Source organism: Bubalus bubalis, chromosome X (genome assembly GCF_019923935.1).
Source record: "Bubalus bubalis isolate 160015118507 breed Murrah chromosome X, NDDB_SH_1, whole genome shotgun sequence".
NCBI lineage: Eukaryota > Metazoa > Chordata > Mammalia > Artiodactyla > Bovidae > Bubalus > Bubalus bubalis.
Window position 1 is genome coordinate 18,313,963 of NC_059181.1, and position 21,517 is coordinate 18,335,479.

The 21,517-nt window shown below is 41.8% G+C and overlaps 1 protein-coding gene across 3 annotated transcripts in view; it reads right to left on the reverse strand.

Annotated features, from left to right (window-relative positions):
- Window positions 1-11,666, reverse strand: part of MAP3K15 (mitogen-activated protein kinase kinase kinase 15) — a 161,936-nt gene extending 150,270 nt beyond the window's left edge. For 2 of the 3 annotated variants that reach the window (XM_025276771.3, XM_025276772.3), the window contains exon 1: window positions 11,088-11,666. In XM_025276771.3, coding sequence (XP_025132556.2) covers window positions 11,088-11,454 — 367 coding nt within the window. In that variant the 5' untranslated portion in view covers window positions 11,455-11,666. Of the gene's footprint in view, window positions 1-10,211; window positions 10,336-11,087 lie in introns of those variants that run through there. The other variant, XM_044937537.1, reaches the window with a different exon arrangement.
- Between the last annotated feature and the right edge of the window lie 9,851 nt (window positions 11,667-21,517).

The window sequence follows — 21,517 nt, forward strand, 5'->3', positions numbered from 1 at the left end:
CAGAGATTCTGTTCAGGATGATGAAGACGTTCTAGAGATGGATAGTGGTGATAGGTGCACAGGAGGGCAACTGCGCTTAATGCTACTGAAATGCACACTGAAAAATGGTTAAAATGGCAAATTTTTTGTTACATACACTTTGTCATAATTAAAAAAACAAAAACAAAAGGCGATAAGGGCTTCCCTGGTGGCTCAGTGGTAAAGAATCTGCCTGCCAGTGCAGGAGATGCGGGTTTGATCCCTGGTGCAGGAAGAGCCTATATTCTGTGGAGCAACTAAGACGCTATTGAGCCTGTGCTCTAGAGTCCGGGAGCTGCAACAACTGAAGCTCTAGACCCGTGCTCTCCGCGACAAGAGAAGCCCCCACAATGAGAAGTCCATGCACTACAACTAGAGAGTAGCTCCTACTTGCCACGAGAGAAAAGCACACAGCAACAAAGACCCAAGGGGGAGGAGCCAAGATGACGGAGGAGTAGGACGGGGAGAACACTTCCTCCCCCACAAATTCATCAAAAGAACATTTAAACACCGAGTAAATTCCACAAAACAACTTCTGAAGGCCGGCAGAGGACATCAGGCACCCAGAAAAGCAACCCAAGTCTTCGAAAGGAGGTAGGAAAAGATATAAAAGACAAAAAAAGAGACAAAAAAGGGAGGGACAGAGTTCCGTCCCGGGAAAGGAGTCTTAAAAAGAGAGAAGTTTCCAAACACCAGGAAACCTGCTCACTGCCGACTCTGTGCCGAGCTTTGGAAGCACAGAGGTCAACATAACAGGGAGGAAAAATAAATCAACAATTAAAACCCGCAGATTGCGAGCCCTACGGTAACTCCCCACAGCAGAAAAGCAGGGCAGACGCCTGCATCCACTATTAGCAAGTGGGGGCTGGGCAGGGAGGCGCGGAGTGGGCTGCATCGCTTAGGGTAAGGACCTGGCCTGAATACCCTGAGCGCTATCTGAGTGAAATAATTTCGGCTAGTAAACCAGACTGTGGGATATCTACCACGCGAAAAGCCAGCCCTACGCACGGAACAAAGGACTGAACAGAGATAGCGGGCTGCAGACCTTCCCCCTCCGGTGACAGGCAGCCAGAACCAGAAGGGGGTAATCGCAGCCCCAGAGAGACATTATCTATAAAACTGTAAGCAGGCTTCTTTGCTAACTAAAACTTCTTGGCGGTCTGGACGGTCAACATCTGCCTGAGAAGGCACGCCGGTTGTACACCTAGATAAACGAGCGGCGGGGAGGCGATAAGTCTCAGCAATCGCGCCCGCCAAACACCTCATCACCTGAGCTGCTCGGACCTGGGAAGGGCACAAAACGCAGGCCCAACCGAGTCTGCGCCTCTGAGGACTACCGGAGTGCCTGAACCTGAGCGGCTTGGACCTGGGAGGTACAGGCAGCACAGGGCCGGCCATGGATGGTTCCTGGCAGAGCAACCCAGAGCCTGAGAAGTGTGGGCAGGGAGGCTACACGCACCGTGAGCGGGGGCAGACCCAGTGTGGCTGAGGCACTGCGAGCACACGCCAGTGTTATTTTCAGCATCCCTCCCTCCCTCCCAACAGCGCCACTGAACAAGTGAGCCTAAAAAAAAAAAAATATCTTCCACCATCCCCTTTGTGTCAGGGCAGAAACCAGACACTGAAGAGACCAGCAAACAGAAGAAGCTATAACAGAGGGAACCGCCTTGGAAGCTACAGGCGATAGATTAAAACCCTGTGGTTAGTACCGACTACATAGGAAGGGGCCTATAGATCTTGAGAAATATAAGTCAGTCCAAGGAACTAGCCGAAAATGAATTGAACCCACAATACTCACAACAAAACCAGAGAAAGTCCTAGATATATTTTTACTATTTTTACAATCATTCTTTCTTTCTTTTTTTTTTAATTAAAAAAAATTTAAGTCCTCTATTATTCCTTTAATTTTCACTTTTATAACCTATTACTTTGCAAAAAAAAAAGACCCTATTTTTTTTTTTTACAGCAAACTTCATATATATATTTCTTATAACTTTTTGACCTTGTTTTTTTTTTTTTTCCTTCTTCTTCTTCTAACATTGTATTTTTGAAATTCCAAACTCTACTCTAGATTTTTAATTTTAGCTTTTTGGTATTTGTTATCAATTTTGTACCTATAGTTTTTTTTTTATAATTTCTGTGACTTTTTTTTTGTTTCTCTTCTTCTTTTATATAACATTGTATATCTGAAATTCCAAACTCTACTATAGATTTTTAACTTTTGTTTTTTGGTATTAGTCATCAATTTTGTACCTATATTCTCTTTATAATTTTCGCGACCTTGTTTGTTTTTGTTTGTTCGTTTTTTCTCTCTTTCTTTTCCTTCTTCTTCTCTTTAACATCATATTTTTGAAATTCCAAACTCGACTCTAGATTTTTAATTTTTGCTTTTATGTATTTGTTACCAATTTTGTACCTTTAAGAACCCAATCTTCAGTACCCATTTTTCACTAGGGAGCGAGATTACTGGCTTGACTGCTCTCTCTCCCTTTGGACTCTCCTTTTTCTCCACCAGGTCACTAGTGTCTCCTCTCTAACCCCTCTCTACTCAACCCAACTCTGTGAATTTCTGTGTGTTCCAGACGGGGAGAACACTTAGGGAACCGATTACTGGCTGGATCTGTCTCCCTCCTTTTCATTCCCCCCTTTTATCCTCCTGGCCACCTCTGTCTCCTTCCTCCTTCTTCTCTCCTCTGTATAACTCCGTCAACATTTCTGAGTGGTCCAGTTGTGGAGTGCACATAAGGAAGTGATTACTGGCTAGCCCACTCTCTCCTCTATTGATTCCACCTCATCTCATTCAGGTCACCTCTAAATCCCTCTTCCCTCTTCTCTTCTCCATGTAACGCTGTGAACCTCTCTGGGTGACCCTCAAGTTAGAGAAACTGTTCATCTTTAACGTAGATGTTTTATCAATGCTGCTGTATAGAAGGAGAAGTTTTGAAACTACTGTAAAAATAAGACCAATAACTGGAAGCAGGAGGCTTCAGTCCAAACCCTGACTCCAGGGAACTCCTGACTCCAAGGAACATTAATTGACAGGAGCTCATCAAACGCCTCCATACCTACACTGAAACCAAGCACCACACAAGGGCCAACAACACCACACAAGGGCCAACAAGTTCCAGGGCAAGACATAACAAGCAAATTCTCCAGCAACAAAGGAACACAGCCCTGAGCTTCAAGATACAGGCTGCCCAAAGTCACCCCAAAACCATAGACATCTCATAACTCATTACTGGACACTTCATTGCACTCCAGAGAGAAGAAATACAGCTCCACCCACCAGAACACTGACACAAGCTTCCCTACTCAGGAAACCTTGACAAGCCACCTGTACAAACCCACACACAGCGAGGAAACGCCACAATAAAGAGAACTCCACAAACTGCCAGAATACAGAAAGGACACCCCAAACTCAGCAATTTAAACAAGATGAAGACACAGAGGAATACCCAGCAGATAAAGGAACAGGATAAATGCCCACCAAACCAAACAAAAGAGGAAGAGATAGGGAATCTACCTGATAAAGAATTCCGAATAATGATAGTGAAATTGATTCAAAATCTTGAAATCAAAATGGAATCACAGATAAATAGCCTGGAGACAAGGATTGAGAAGATGCAAGAAAGGTTTAACAAGGACCTAGAAGAAATAAAAAAGAATCAATATATAATGAATAATGCAATAAATGAAATTAAAAACACTCTGGAGGCAACAAATAGTAGAATAACAGAGGCAGAAGACAGGATTAGTGAATTAGAAGATAGAATGGTAGAAATAAATGAATCAGAGAGGATAAAAGAAAAATGAATTAAAAGAAATGAGGACAATCTCAGAGACCTCCAGGACAATATTAAACACTACAACATTCGAATCATAGGGGTCGCAGAAGAAGAAGACAAAAAGAAAGACCATGAGAAAATACTTGAGGAGATAATAGTTGAAAACTTCCTTAAATGGGGAAGGAAATAATCACCCAAGTCCAAGAAACCCAGAGAGTCCCAAACAGGATAAACCCAAGGCGAAACACCCCAAAACACATATTAATCAAATTAACGAAGATCAAACACAAAGAACAAATATTAAAAGCAGCAAGGGAAAAACAACAAATAACACACAAGGGAATTCCCATAAGGATAACAGCTGATCTTTCAATAGAAACTCTTCAAGCCAGGAGGGAATGGCAAGACATACTTAAAATGATGAAAGAAAATAACCTACAGCCCAGATTATTGTACCCAGCAAGGATCTCATTCAAGTATGAAGGAGAAATCAAAAGCTTTTCAGACAAGCAAAAGCTGAGAGAATTCTGCACCACCAAACCAGCTCTCCAACAAATACTAAAGGATATTCTCTAGACAGGAAACACAAAAACGGTGTATAAATTCGAACCCAAAACAATAAAGTAAATGGCAACGGGATCATACTTATCAGTAATTACCTTAAACGTAAATGGGTTGAATGCCCCAACCAAAAGACAAAGACTGGCTGAATGGATACAAAAACAAGACCCCTACATATGTTGTCTACAAGAGACCCACCTCAAAACAGGGGACACGTACAGACTGAAAGTGAAGGGCTGGAAAAAGATTTTCCATGCAAATAGGGACCAAAAGAAAGCAGGAGTAGCAATACTCATATCAGATAAAATAGACTTTAAAACAAAGGCTGTGAAAAGAGACAAAGATGGTCACTACATAATGATCAAAGGATCAATCCAAGAAGAAGATATAACAATTATAAATATATATGCACCCAACACGGGAGCACCACAATATGTAAGACAAATGCTAACAACTATGAAAGGAGAAATTAACAATAACACAATAATAGTGGGATACTTTAAATACCCCACTCACACCTATGGATAGATCAACTAAACAGAAAATTAACAAGGAAACACAAACTTTAAATGATACAATAGACCAGTTAGACCTGATTGATATCTATAGGACATTTCATCCCAAAACAATGAATTTCACCTTTTTCTCAAGCGCACATGGAACCTTCTCCAGGATAGATCACATCCTGGGCCATAAAGCTAGCCTTGGTAAATTCAAAAAAATAGAAATCATTCCAAGCATCTTTTCTGACCACAATGCAGTAAGATTAGATCTCAATTACAGGAGAAAAACTATTAAAAATTCCAACATATGGAGGCTGAACAACACGCTGCTGAATAACCAACAAATCACAGAAGAAATCAAAAAAGAAATCAAAATTTGCATAGAAACGAATGAAAATGAAAACACAACAACCCAAAACCTCTGGGACACGGTAAAAGCAGTCCTAAGGGGAAAGCTCATAGCAATACAAGCATACCTCAAGAAACAAGAAAAAAGTCAAATAAATAACCTAACTCTACACCTAAAGCAACTAGAAAAGGAAGAAATGAAGAACCCCAGGGTTAGTAGAAGGAAAGAAATCTTAAAAATTAGAGCAGAAATAAATGCAAAAGAAACAAAAGAGACCATAGCAAAAATCAACAAAGCCAAAATCTGGTTCTTTGAAAGGATAAATAAAATTGACAAACCATTAGCCAGACTCATCAGGAAACAAAGGGAGAAAAATCAAATCAATAAAATTAGAAATGAAAATGGAGAGATCACAACAGACAACATAGAAATACAAAGGATCATAAGAGACTACTATCAACAATTATATGCCAATAAGATGGACAACGTGGAAGAAATGGACAAATTCTTAGAAAAGTACAACTTTCCAAAACTGGACCTGGAAGAAATAGAAAATCTTAACAGACCCATCAAAAGCACAGAAATTGAAACTGTAATCAAAAATCTTCCAGCAAACAAAAGCCCAGGTCCAGACGGCTTCACAGCTGAATTCTACCAAAAATTTAGAGAGGAGCTAACACCTATCCTGCTCAAACTCTTCCAGAAAATTGCAGAAGAAGGTAAACTTCCAAACTCATTCTATGAGGCCACCATCACCCTAATACCAAAACCTGACAAAGATCCCACAAAAAAAGAAAACTACAGGCCAATATCACTGATGAACACAGATGCAAAAATCCTTAACAAAATTCTAGCAATCAGAATCCAACAACACATTAAAAAGATCATACACCATGACCAAGTGGGCTTTATCCCAGGGATGCAAGGATTCTTCAATATCTGCAAATCAATCAATGTAATACACCACATTAACAAATTGAAAAATAAAAACCATATGATTATCTCAATAGATGCAGAGAAAGCCTTTGACAAAATTCAACATCCATTTATGATCAAAACTCTCCAGAAAGCAGGAATAGAAGGAACATACCTCAACATAATCAAAGCTATATATGACAAACCCACAGCAAACATTATCCTCAATGGTGAAAAACTGAAAGCATTTCCTCTAAAGTCAGGAACAAGACAAGGGTGCCCACTTTCACCATTACTATTCAACATAGTTTTGGAAGTTTTGGCCACAGCAATCAGAGCAGAAAAAGAAATAAAAGGAATCCAAATTGGAAAAGAAGAAGTAAAACTCTCACTATTTGCAGATGACATGATCCTCTACATAAAAAACCCTAAAGACTCCACCAGAAAATTATTAGAACTAATCAATGACTATAGTAAAGTTGCAGGATATAAAATCAACACACAGAAATCCCTTGCATTCCTATACACTAATAATGAGAAAACAGAAAGAGAAATTAAGGAAACAATTCCATTCACCATTGCAACGGAAAGAATAAAATACTTAGGAATATATCTACCTAAAGAAACTAAAGACCTATATATAGAAAACTATAAAACACTGGTGAAAGAAATCAAAGAGGACACTAACAGATGGAGAAATATACCATGTTCATGGATTGGAAGAATCAATATAGTGAAAATGAGTATACTACCCAAAGCAATTTATAGATTCAATGCAATCCCTATCAAGCTACCAACGGTATTCTTCACAGAGTTAGAACAAATAATTTCACAATTTGTATGGAAATACAAAAAACCTCGAATAGCCAAAGCGATCTTGAGAAAGAAGAATGGAACTGGAGGAATCAACCTGCCTGACTTCAGGCTCTACTACAAAGCCACAGTTATCAAGACAGTATGGTACTGGCACAAAGACAGAAATATAGATCAATGGAACAAAATAGAAAGCCCAGAGATAAATCCACACACATATGGACACCTTATCTTTGACAAAGGAGGCAAGAATATACAATGGATTAAAGACAATCTCTTTAACAAGTGGTGCTGGGAAATCTGGTCAACCACTTGTAAAAGAATGAAACTAGAACACTTTCTGACACCATACACAAAAATAAACTCAAAATGGATTAAAGATCTCAACGTAAGACCAGAAACTATAAAACTCCTAGAGGAGAACATAGGCAAAACACTCTCTGACATACATCACAGCAGGATCCTCTATGACCCACCTCCCAGAATATTGGAAATAAAAGCAAAAATAAACAAATGGGACCTAATTAAACTTAAAAGCTTCTGCACAACAAAGGAAACTATTAGCAAGGTGAAAAGACAGCCTTCAGAATGGGAGAAAATAATAGCAAATGAAGCAACTGACAAACAACTAATCTCAAAAATATACAAGCAACTCCTACAGCTCAACTCCAGAAAAATAAATGACCCACTCAAAAAATGGGCCAAAGAACTAAACAGACATTTCTCCAAAGAAGACATACAGATGGCTAACAAACACATGAAAAGATGCTCAACATCACTCATTATCAGAGAAATGCAAATCAAAACCACTATGAGATACCATTTCACACCAGTCAGAATGGCTGCGATCCAAAAGTCTACAAGCAATAAATGCTGGAGAGGGTGTGGAGAAAAAGGAACCCTCTTACACTGTTGGTGGGAATGCAAATTAGTACAGCCACTATGGAGAACAGTGTGGAGATTCCTTAAAAAACTGAAAATAGAACTGCTTTATGATCCAGCAATCCCACTGCTGGGCATACACACTGAGGAAACCAGAAGGGAAAGAGACACGTGTACCCCAATGTTCATCGCAGCACCGTTTATAATAGCCAGGACATGGAAGCAACCTAGATGTCCATCAGCAGATGAATGGATAAGAAAGCTGTGGTACATATACACAATGGAGTACTACTCAGCCATTAAAAAGAATACATTTGAATCAGTTCTAATGAGGTAGATAAAACTGGAGCCTATTATACAGAGTGAAGTAAGCCAGAAAGAAAAACACCAATACACTATACTAACGCATATATATGGAATTTAGAAAGATGGTAACAATAACCCTGTGTACAAGACAGCAAAAGAGACACTGATGTATAGAACAGTCTTATGGACTCTGTTGGAGAGGGAGAGGGTGGGAAGATTTGGGAGAATGGCATTGAAACATGTATAATATCATGTATGAAACGAGTTGCCAGTCCAGGTTCAATGCACGATACTGGATGCTTGGGGCTGGTGCACTGGGACGACCCAGAGGGATGGTGTGGGGAGGGAGGAGGGAGGAGGGTTCAGGATGGGGAGCACATGTATACCTGTGGCGGATTCGTTTTGATGTTTGGCAAAACTAATAGTGTTTCAGGTGTAAAAATAAAATAAAATTTCAAAAAATAAAAAAAAAAAAAAAAAAAAAAAAAACATAAACAAAGAGCCAGCACAGCCAAAAATAAATAATTGGAAAAAAAAGCCACTGAGATGCTCCTCAGCCCTCGTGGCCTGCAGTGGTTGTCTCTCCAAGCAGTGCCCACATGCGCCCTTGCAGGTTGATGGCTCTCCTGCAGCGCATCAAATCACCCAGGCACTGGTGACATATAAGCTCTGTTTTCGACCCACAAAGGATTACAGAAAACTGCACAAGGAGACGGGAAACAGGATCCAAGCCAGCCTTGACTTGCTCTGACACAGGGGACAGAAGGGCTTCAATTTCACATCTATGATCCCCCCAAACACACTTAGGACAGTTGAGTAGTTCCCCTCTCCTACAAGCATTTTTCTAGAACAGCACCATGTGATGGGACCTTCCTCGATGAGGAAAACACTCTCCTCACTGTGTCTGTGGAGCACTCAAAATGTGGCAAATGCAAATGAGGAACTTTTATTTTATTGCATTTAAACTAACTTAAATGTAAAAAGCCACCTGTGGGTAGAGGCTAACATATCAGACAGGAAGGTTTTAGAAATTTCACAAAGAAGCCAAGTGACAGATTTGTTATCTTTTTGGTGGAGACACCAAAATGTTGTGTGAATGGCAGAGATTAGGAAGCCAGTGGAAGGTGGGAGGGTGGGGGCGTCTGTTTAAATCCATGAACCCATTTACTCGAGTTTTGTACACTGTTCGTCAAACCTATGAGAAGAAATTATTAGTTATCATGATGTATTGAAAAATAATTTTTCAAGACCAGGCCCAGGTCATCGAAAGGGGGTCCATAATGAAGCTGAAAATTCTAGGCAATCAGGACCCAGAACAAGAAAAGGTCATGTGCTCTTTGTGTGGCTCTGGAATTGAAAGCCCAAGATCTCTGCCTGAATGAACCATCACACCCAACCCGACAGAAGCAGTTCTAGTAGTAGATGAGGCTTGTTTTTTACACACACCCCCCACACACACACCACAGAGAAGAAAAGCCACTGCATGCCAATTTTCAGAACACCAGCAGGCAGGAGGCTACAGTTGTGCCTAATGGTCAAATGGACATTTAACCATTCAGAGAAGAGTCTGTTCAACTTCATTTTCAGAAGAGAATGAACAGAAGTTGAGAAAACCGAGTGGTTCCCAGTGAAGTGGGCTCCTGAACAACTTTTCTAAAAAAGATGCTGTGCTGAAGTCAACTCTGAGTGGTCAGAAAAGTCAAGGGAGCATTTTCAAAGGGCCCAGCTGCCACTTGTTTGAACAAGCCTGCTACCCTGCCCCCCTTCCATCTGGGGAGCATTTGCTCTGCAGAAAACAGATCCTGACAAAGAATGGACGGTAATAAAGCTAGCTCACCACCTCATCAGCACAGTCTGGTCAGCACCGTACAGACTCTCCATTTCCCTTCTCAGGTGCTTTTGGGTTTAGGGCAGGCATGGTGCTCCTGTCTGACCGGAGGAGAAACCAAGGCCCAGGCTCCCAGGTAAACTACTGTCTCACATGCAGTGTTCGTGAATGTCACCCAAGTGCCAGAGGCTTGTCACATAGCTTCTAAAGGTTACGTAAGGAAAACAGCCAAGCAATAATCCATTCTATACCTGGAGGAACTCGTGCCAACCACAAGTACGGATTTAAAGCTGAGTGAGCTGAGGGTCCCATTCCAGCAATGGAGGAGATCAGGAACACTTGAGAAAGAACAAAATGCACCTGCCACACTGGTGGTACAGCACAGCTGTGATAAGTGTGCAAAAGAACATGGGGGGGGAGGGGTCCGGGGGCGGGGGTACTTCCCTGGCTGTCCAGTCTTGAAGACTTCTTCTTCCAATGCAGGAGGTGCAGTGTTCAATCCCTAGTGGGGGAACTAAGACCCCACATGCCTCGTGGCCAAAAAATCAAAACATAAAACAGAAACCATATTGTAATAAATTCAATAAAGACTTTACAAATGGTCCACACCAAAAAAAATCTTAAAAAAAAAAAGAACGGGGATATTTCCAAGAGATGCACCTCCATCCCCACTCTAACATCGATTTCCATTCTTGGCTGCAAAATGGAATCACCTGGGAAGCATTCAACAATCCTGAGGCCTCAGGTTCTGCTGTCATTGGTCTGGGCAACAGAAGTTTTTAAAGCTCCCCCAGGGGATTCTAACGTGGAGCCAGGGTTGGGACCCATAGAAGGGAGAAAGTAAGAGTAGAATACCTAGTGGGAAGGGGGACTCGGCCTCGTCTGGATCACAGGCTATTTCTTGGATCATGTGATGTTTAAGAAAACTGAATAATAAAGAAATATAAATGCCAGGGGTCTCTGCTTTTTATCTGTAAAAGGGTGCAATGCCCCCTACTCTCCCCTCCCCAAAAGGTAGGGCGGTCCTATCAGGGGGTGCTAGGATAGGGAGGAGCTGGTGCTATGGCGGCAAGAGTGCTAAGGAAAGCTGGGAGGAGTGGGGTGGGAGGGGGGGGGACCCGCCTCACCTGCGTCGTAGAAGGCGTCGAGCACGGCCGTCTCCCCGAAGTCGAGCTCCCCGAAGGGTACGGAGGTGAGGTGAGCGCCCTCAGCCTCGCAGGCCCGCAGCAGGCACTGGCGCGCCCCCGCCTCGGGGCCGCCGGCCGCGCCGCCCTGGGGGCTCTCGTTGTGCACGTATACTGCCCGCAGCGCCCGCCGCGGCCCACCCGCGCCCCCGCCCTCGCCTCCAACCCCCGCGCCCTCGGCCGCCCCCTCGGGCTCCGGCGGGCCCGGCGGCTCCGCCACGCCCTCGCCCACCGGCGGCAGCGGGCACTGGGGGGGCTCGGCCGCCGCCCCGACCGCCCCCGCCGGGGTCGCCCCGCCGCCGCTCTCCATGTGGCCGCCGGGCTCGCCCTTCCTGGTCCCACCTCGGCGCGAGTGGCCGGCGGCGGCACCTGCTCCCGGGACGCGGGAAGGGAGTTGGGGGGACCCAGCGCCCGCCAGTGGCCCCGCGACGGACAGGTGACGGCGGGGCCCCTGGGTCGCACGCGGAAGCTCCTGCCCCGCAGCCCCCGAGCGCCCTTTGAAGACTCGGGCGGGAGGCGGGAGGTGGGGGCGGGGACGTCAGGGCCCTCGGAGGGCGGAGGGAGGTCTGGGAAGGGCGGCGGGGCAGGAGCCCGCCGGGCGCCCCCTGCCGCGTCCCCCGGGCAGTGCTCTGAGAAGGGCGGATTCACGAACTGCGGATTTTGTTGTGTATTGCCATCGCTCCAGCCTTTGGGGTCCCGATTTTTTCCCTTGAAACAATTTGAGGCTTTTTAAACAGACTAAAAAAAGCTCTTTCAAAGCGCCGGTTGGATGTCAATATTCAACTCCACACTAAATACTGATGTAGTTTTAACTCAGAATCGAGATGAGAAGATGCTTATTTAAAACTACTGATTTTGTACTGCGTGTCCCCAGTTGTGGAGAGCAGGGCCCTTCTGAGCCCATGCCCTGGAGGCTGCTCGTCCTGACTCTCACTGTGACCTTGACAAAAGCACCATGATGCACCAGCATCAAAGTCTGTTGGCCTATAGACCATTTCTAGTCACAGTATTGCTTCCGTTCTACGCTTTGGCGTGAGGCATGTGGGATCTTAGCTCGCCAACCAAGGATTGAACCTTGCACCTCCTGCACTGGAAGGTGAAGTCTTAACCACTGAACCACCAGGGAAATCCCTTAATAACAACTTTATTGAAATATAATTCACAAACCATCCAATTAATCCATTTAAATGGTTTTTAGTTTATTGTCAGAGTTGAGCAGCCATCACCATACTCAGTTTTAGAACATTTTCATCACACCCCCCAAAACCCAAGTACCCATTACCAGTCTCTTTCCACCTTCCCCAACGCCCTTCAGCCCCAGGCAGCCACTAATCTACTTTCTGTCTCTGTAGATTTGGCTATTCTGGACATTTCACATAAATAGAATCATACACAGTGTGGATAAAGCTTTTCATTTGCTTTGGGTATATACCTAGGAATGGGATTTCTGGATCACATGGCAACTCCATATTTAAGCTTTGGAGAAACTACCACTGCTTTTCAGTGTGGTTCCATGGTTTTATATTTCCATCAGCAGTGGACAAGAGTGTCAACTTCTCCACACTCTCACCAACACTTGTTATTGTCTTTTTGATTACTGGGAATGAAGTGATAGCCCACTGCGATTTGGATTTGCATTTCTCTTAAAGACTAATGATGTTGAGCATTTTGTCATGTGCTTATCTTCTATTGGCATAATTTCTTTGACAGAGAGTCCATTTGGACCCTTTGCCCTTTTAAAAATAAGGTAATCATCTGTTTATTATTGAGTTGCAAAAGCTCTTTATATATTATGGATACAAGTCCCTTATCAGATATGTGATTTGCAAATATTTTCTCCTCTTCTATGGGCTATGTTTTTATGTTCTTGACAGTGTCCTTTGCAGCATATCACAAGCCATTTTGACACAAGGAGAATAGGACTTATAAAATAATACTTTGCCTTTTCTTCATGTTTCAGTAATAATATAGTCCATTCCTCCACTTCACCCCTAACAGGAAGCAGAAACTGCCAGCATAAATCTTTGGAGAAATCCTCATTCCTGGCCTGATAGAAATTAGCAATTTCACAAGTGACGTCAGTGTGCACCCTCTTTTGTGGCCAATGAATGGAAAATGGGCTCCAAGGAAAACTATAAAAACACCAAAACCAGAATTAGGAAGAGGAAAGCTAGAGAAAACTTTCAACATTTCTGTTCTAAGACTTTTTAAAAATACTATGCTATAAAAGGACACCTTTTCTTTGTAACCTTGCAATGCATAATAATAGTAATTTTCCTAATGTGCCTGTTCATCTGAGATCATTTCAATGACTGGCACAGCCTTCAGAAGGGCAGAGATGCCCATTTCACAATTTCTTGCCAGTATCCTGCTGTTGCCACACTTCAATCTTCCCATGTTTCTTCCAGCTCTCACGGGGCCCTGATGACTAAGCAAACCTCATAGGAGTTGTGAATTCTGGCTTGAATAATATCTTTCTTTAAATGCAACCCCTGTGGAGTAAAGGACCTGGCTAACAGGCATCTTCCCCACAGGTAGAACACACAGCCCACCTTCTCATTGTCTCCAGTAATTTGAATGCTTGAAACATACCCGAGTCCCTCCTCCTGATGTCCTTCCTACCTCCCCTGCTCCAGCCCCACTGATGAGAAAACTGAAAAGTTCTGGATTAGTCTTTTCCATTTAGTTGAACAATTGTTCTGTTCTTACTTCTGCCTTGCCCCTTACTAAGCACATACCCTGGAAAATACTTTGCCTCAATGGAGAGATGTCATTTGGACTGGAATGGGGAGTTGAAGAATAGAGTGGAGACACTGTAGCTAAAGGTTAAATCTACGTGTTTTTCTCATTTCCTCTATCTTATTTTAGACTGGTTATTCTTACCAATAAAGAAAGCTGAGTGCCAAAGAATTGATGCCTTTGAACTGTGGTGTTGGAGAAGACTCTTGAGAGTCCCTTGGACTGCAAGGAGATCCAACCAGTCCATTCTGAAGATCAGCCCTGGGATTTCTTTGGAAGGAATGATGCTAAAGCTGAAACTCCAGTACTTTGGCCACCTCATGTGAAGAGTTGACTCATTGGAAAAGACTCTTGATGCTGGGAGGGATTGGGGGCAGGAGGAGAAGGGGACGACAGAGGATGAGATGGCTGGATGGCATCACTGACTCGATGGACATGGGTTTGGGTAGACTCTGGGAGTTGGTGATGGACAGGGAGGCCTGGTGTGCTGCGGTCCATGGGGTGCAAAGAGTCGGACACGACTGAGCGACTGAACTGAACTGATTCATACCAACTATAGTCCTACAAGTTAGTTCCTTGACTCTAGAAAAAAAGAAATTAGTTACCATTTGAGTGGCAATCTTAATCCTTTTCTCCTAAGAAAATACGTTGTACCTGAGGGCCAAGTACATAGTGACAAAAGGGAAACAACCAGCTTGTACTATATTAAATGTATTTGGAAAAACTCTAACATATGCAGTAATTCAACAAGAATTTATTGAGCATCTATTATGTGTCAGGCACTTTTCTTGGTGCAGAAGTTATCAGAGTGAACAAGACAGCCAAAGTCCCTGCCATTATGTTATAAATAGATAAAGAGATATGGCTATAGACAGATATACCTGTGTTTGGATGCTATAAATATTGTATGGATAGATTATTGTAATCCGCCATAAAGTACAAAAAATCAAACGTAATAGATGAAGCATTAAGCATAAATTGTGTGTAAGATATTAGTTTATGAAATATAGGTGAAACTCACAGCTTGTTTTAATTATACACCATGAGTGAACAAGTAGATTATGAGAAAAATGTGGACTTCATAAGATTTATTAAGAATAATAAGTTATTTCCCTTTAAAACATGCTGCAGATGGAACATATGATGGAACAAGAGTAGCACTTACAGATAGATAAGGATGGAAAGTCATTAGGCATGGAACATGCAATCTCTGAACTGACAGTCATCCCCTAAATCGACCACCCATTGGTGACACCAGGCACAGTCCCATTTTAGTCCTACATGTGCCCTCCACCTTCTTGAACTTACAGAATATATTTATAATAAACTATTTTACTGTACTTGTTTATCGGAGAAGGCAATGGCAGCCCACTCCAGTACTCTTGCCTGGAAAATCCCATGGACGGAGGAGCCTAGAAGGCTGCAGTCCATGGGGTCACGAAGAGTCGGACATGACTGAGCCACTTCACTTTCACTTTTCACTTTCACGCATTGGAGAAGGAAATGGCAACCCACTCCAGTGTTCTTGCCTGGAGAATCCCAGGGATGGGGGGAGCCTGGTGGGCTGCCCTCTATGGGGTCGCACAGAGTCGGACATGACTGAAGCGACTTAGCAGCAGCAGCAGCATACTTGTTTATGAATACTATCATCTGTTTTATCACTGGATCTTTTCCTATTGGTTGGTTTTTCTCCTCATTCTGGGTCATGTTTTCCTGCTTCCTCACATGCCTGGTGATTTCTTATTCGATGCTACACACTTTGAATTTTACTTTAATGAATACTGTGTATTTTTATATTGCTATAAATATTCTATATATTCTTATGTTCCTATATAGGAATATATAGACATTTTTATATTCCTATAAATATTCTTTTATATTTCCTGGGTTGGGAAGATCCCCTGGAGAAGGGAAAGGCCTAGAGAATTCCATGGACTGTATAGTCCATGGGGTCACAAACAATTGGACACGACTGAATGACTTTCACTTTACTTTTACTTTCATTAATATTCTTGAGCTTTATCCTGGGACACAACTACTTGGAAAAACAGTTTGATCTTTTTGAGGCTTGTTTTTAAGCTTTAAGAGGGATCAGAGCAGCCTTTGGGGATTCCCTGGTGCTTCAGAGGGTAAAGAATCCACCTGCAATGCAGGAGACCTTGGTTCAATCCCTGTATCGGGAAGATCCCCTGGAGAAGGGAATGGCTACCCACTCCAGTATTCTTGCCTGGAGAATCCCATGGACAGAGGAGCCTGGTGTGCTACAGTCCATGGGGTCGCACAGAGTTGGACACAAATGAGTGGCTAACACACACACACAGAGCAGACTTTAGACTAAGGCTAATTAATCTCCACTACTGAGGCAATGCCATTCCTAATTCTACACGGTATCCTATGATTTATGAAGTTGTTCCATTCTGGCCAGTGGAAACAAACTATTTGGGTCCTGTGGGACCTCCAAGGACTGTTCCCTCTCATCCATTCAGGTAATTCTTGCTCCAGCCCTGAATGTTTTTTTTACCCCCAAGCGCTGGTCAGTACTCTACTGAACATTCCAGATCTACACACCTCTAGAACTTGGTGTAGCTCTCTCCTCTCCAAAATGCAAACTGGAGCCTCCGTGGCCTCACTGGCATTCCAGCTCCATCAACTTTGGATGATCCCGAGGTTCCCTAGACTGCCCTTTCTCTCTTCTATGGCCTAGAAACTCTCTCAGGCCACTAAGCTGGGAAATTACAGGGTTCTATTGTTCCCCCTTTCTCCAGGATCTCTGTCCTGTGTCGTGCTCCTTATATGATTTTTTGCAACCTTTGTTCTGGAAAAGTCCAAAATTCTTTTAAAGATGAGACTGAGAAAGTTCTAACATTAGACTTCCCTGGTGGTCCAGTGGTTAAGAATCTGCCTGCCAATACAGGGGACACCGGTTCTCCACACCTACTGAAGCCCGCGTGCCCCAGAGCCCATGCTCCACAACAAGAGAAGCCACCGCAATGCGAAGCCTGTGCACTGCAACGAAGAGTAGCTCCCACTCGCTGCAACTAGAGAGAAGCCTGCTGGCAGAAATGAGACCTAGTGCAACCAAAGGTTAAATAAATAAATAAAATTTTTTAAAGTTTTAAATATTAAAAAGAAAAGCGTTTCTCCCTTCTCTAGTCTAGGCCTGCTGCAGACTGCCCCCTTGTGGCAGGAAAAGAAGGCGTAGTGTTGGCTTCTCCACCTTCTACCCTACCAGCCACCTCTCCAAGATGGAGGTGTAGGGAGAGGGGCTGAGACAACCCCACTCATGGGTTTCTTATCCTGGGAAAATGCATAGCGTTCACTCCACATTTGTCCTCTAGGTCCTGAAAACTTCTTGGGCCATATGTAGCAAGCCATCTTTTGAGTCCTTTTCCTAGGCTCCTAGTGAATAGTAGGCAACCCTCCAAGATGCCCAATGGCAGGGAGGAACTCACCAGCACACTGATCTCTCTCCAAAATACTCTTCTAATTTCCAATTCTCTTTTCTGGGACTTCTCAGCCTCACTTTGAAAATGAGCATCTTGCTTCTGGTACCAGACCTTCCAGAACTCTCTCCTCTCTGCCATCAACTTTCTGCTACCACAAATGTTCCAGATGATACCTGCTTCATCAGCCTAGGGCCTGGAGTGAGGAGGATGATATAACGAACCAAAGCCCTCATTTAACTTAAAATGGACATTGAAGAAGAACTGGAAAGAGATGAAGCTGTTAGCCATGCAGATATGTACAGGAAGAGTACTGCAGACAGAGGCAAGGGCCAGTGCAAAGGCCCTAAGGCATCCTGGCATGCTCAAGCAACAGCAAGGCCAGAATCTCTAGATATTCAGAATTCCATCATTTCATTTTTTAAACAGATCTAGTTTCTAGAAAGTTCTTCCATATATTTAAATAAAATCTTTTCTTATAACTTCCACCCATTTATTCTAATTTAATCCTTCTTCCACATGGCAGCTAAGTACTGCTCTTGGGTCTTCTCCCCCCTCCCACACCTTTCAGTCATTTCTCCATGATATAATTTCCAGGCTACCCACAACCTTGATGATTCTTTTATCATATACAAGAAATCCTTCAGAGATTGAGTGTAGCTTTTAACCAGTTTGCCCCAACGGTAACATCTTGCCAAACTATAGTATGCTCTCAAAACCAGGATACTGGCATCAAGACAGTCAAGATACAGAACAGTTTCATTGCTACAAGGATCCCTCTTGTTGCCCTTTGACTGCCCTTTCACCTCCCATCCCTAACTGCTGGCAGGCATTAATCTGATCTCCACTTCTATAATTCTGTCATTTCAAGAATGTTCTATAAGTGGAACTATACAGTATATAACCTTGGGATTCATCCAAGTTGTTGCATCAGTAGTCCTTTCTATTTATTGCTGAGCACTATTCCAAGGTAGAGACGCACCATGGTTTCTTTAATCATGCGCCTTTTGAAGGACACCTGGCTTGTTTCCAGTCTTGGGCCATTACAAAAAAAGCTATGATGAACATTTATATATAGGTTTTTTGTGTGAACATAAGTTTTCGTTTCTCTGGGATAAATGCCTAGGAGTGCAAATTCTGGGTCATATGGTATTTGCCTGTTTAACTTTTTAAGAAACGGACAAGTTGTCTTCCCGATTGACTACACCATTTTGCATTCCCAGCAGCAAAGTATAAATAATTCAGTTTCTCCACATCCTTACTAGTATTTGGTGTTGTCACTTTAAAAAATTGTAGCCATTTTGATAGGTGTGTAGTAAAATCTCATTGTGGTTTTAATATGCATTTTTCCAATGGGTAATGATTTTTAACACTTTTTCATGTGCTTTTCTGCCATTTATCTTTCTTGGTAAATGTTTATTCATATCTTGTGCCAATTTTCTAATTGGAATGTTTGTGTTTTTTTTATGGTTGAGTTTTGAATGTTCTCTATATATTCTAGATAGGAGTTGTTTTTCAGATATGTGGGTTGCAAATATTTCTCTACCAGTCTGTAGCTTGTTTTTTAATTCTCACAGGGTCTTTCACAAACAGAGAAAAAACTTTTAATCTTTTTAAAAAATTCTTTTTCATATTCTTTTCAATTATGGTTTATTACAGGATACTTAATATAAGACCCTGTGCTATAGGCTTTTCAGGTGGCGCTAGTGGTAAAGAACCTGCCTGCCAATGCAGGAGATGTAAGAGACACGGGTTTGATCCCTGAGTTGGGCAGATCCCCTGGAGGAGGGCATGGCAATCCACTCCAGTATTCTTGCCTGTGAAATCCCGTGAACAAAGGAGCCTGGTGGGCTATGGTCCATAGCCTCGCACAGAGCTGGACACGACTGAAGCAACTTAGCACATGTGCACGTGCTATACAATAGGATCTTGTTTATCCATTCTATATATAATAGTTTGTATTGGCTAGTCCCAAGCTCCCAATCCAACACTCTCCCTCCCCACCTCCTCCTTGGCAAGCCTGTTCTCTATGTCTGTGAGTCTGTTTCTGCTTTGCAGATAAAAGCTTTTAATCTTGATGAGGCCTACTTTATCAGTTTTTTCATTTATGGATGGTGCTTTTCATTCCAAGTTAAAGAATAATTTCCCTAGACTTAGGGCTCAAAGATTTTCTCTCTTTTTCTCCTAAAAGTTTCATAGCTTTACATTTTACATTTAAAATCCATTTTTGAGTTAATTTTGATATAAGGTGTGAGGCTTAGATAAAGGTTCATTTTTGCCTTTGGATGTTCAATTGATCCAGCACCATTTGATGAAGAGGCTCTTTTCTTCACTGGATTGCTTTTACACTTCTGTGAAAAAACAATTGGGCATATTTGTGTGCATCTATTTCTGGGTTCAATATTCTGTTCCACTGACCTATGTATCTATCCTTCCACCAATACCACATTGCCTTGATTACTGAGCAGGCTATATAGCAGCCGTTACTGTGGGGTGAGTGACTACTGTATATAGTATATACATACATATACATACTGTATATACTACTGTATATAGTGACTACTATATTTCTCTTTTCCAGGATTGTTGTAGCTAAATTAGAGCCTTTTTCTATATAAATTTCAGAATAATCTTGTCTCTGTCTATAAAAACCTTGTTAGGCTTTTGATAGGAACTACATAAACCTATGGATCGATTTGAAAATATATTATGCTGAATCTTCCAATCTATGAACACAGTATTCCTCTCCATTTATTTCAATCTTCTTTGATGTCTTTCATTAGAATTTTCTAATTTTCAGCATCCAGATCTTGCACATATTTATTAAGTTTATATCCAAGTATTTAATTTTTTAGAAGCAAGCATGGTCATTTGTTAAAATGGAGAAATGCAAGCACTTATGTGCATTGCATTTGTATTATTACATGGCTTTGCTGAACCCACATATTAGTTCAGGACAGTTTCTTGTTTTGCCTCCCTTGGGATTTTCTATGTCAACAAACATGTAATTCGCAAAAAGGGTTAGTTTTATTTCTTCTTTCCAATATTTATGCCTTTTATTTCTTTTTCTTCCCTTATTGCTATGGCTAGAACTTGCAGTTTTATGTTGAATAAGAACAGTGAGAGTGGATGTCCTTGCCTTGTTCCAGTCTTAAAAGGAAAGCATTTGGACTTTGACCCTAAGTAAGATATTAGCAATAAGTTTTTTGTAGATGCTATTTATCCAGTTAAAGAAGCTTCCTTCGATTTTAGGTTCACTGAGAATTTTTTTTATTGTGCATGGGTATTGGATTTTTTTCAAATGCTTTTTCTGTATCAATTGATATGATTATATGATTTATTCATCTTTAGCCAACTGATATGGTAGATTACATGAACTGATTTTTGAATGTTGAACTTGGGTGGTTGGAATAAATCCCACTTGGTGTGGTGTGTAATTCTCTTTATATATTGCTGGATTTTGTCTGCTAACATTTTATTAAGGGTTTTTGCATCTAGGTTCATGAGATACACTGACCTGCAGTTTTCAATTTTTTTGGTACTATATTTGCCTTGATTTGGCATCAGAGTAATACCAGCCTCAAAAATGATTTGGGAAGTGTTCTGTTCTTCTTGATTTCCTAGAAGAGATTGTGTAAAATTGGTGTTACTTCTTTAAATATTTGATAGAATTCTCCAATGAAACCATTTTAATCTGGGGGTTTCTTTTTCAGAGCTTTTATATTACAAGTTCTTTTTCCCAGTGGTTATAGGATTGTTAGGATTGTCTATTTTGTTTTGGTTGAATTTTGATATTTTGTGGTTTTTGAGAAATTGATCCATTTCTTTTAATATGTTGTATTTATGATCATAAACTTGCTCATAGTATTCCCTTATTATTCTTTTAATGGCTACAGGATCCATAATGATGTTCCCTGTTTTATTTTTGATTTGGTGATTTGTGCCTTCTCTGCTTATCTTTGTCAGTCCTGGTATTTATTCAAGTAAATATAAATATTTAAGTGCTGGTGAACCATCAAAGACATTCTTCATTTCTGTTACTGTTTTTGACTTCTAGCCATTTGACTCTTTCTTACAGTTTCCATCTCTGCTGAAATTACCTATCTGACCTTGCATCTTATCTACTTTTTTCACATTAGAGCCTTTAACATATTTATAGTAACCATAATCATTCTAAATTCATTCTCTGAT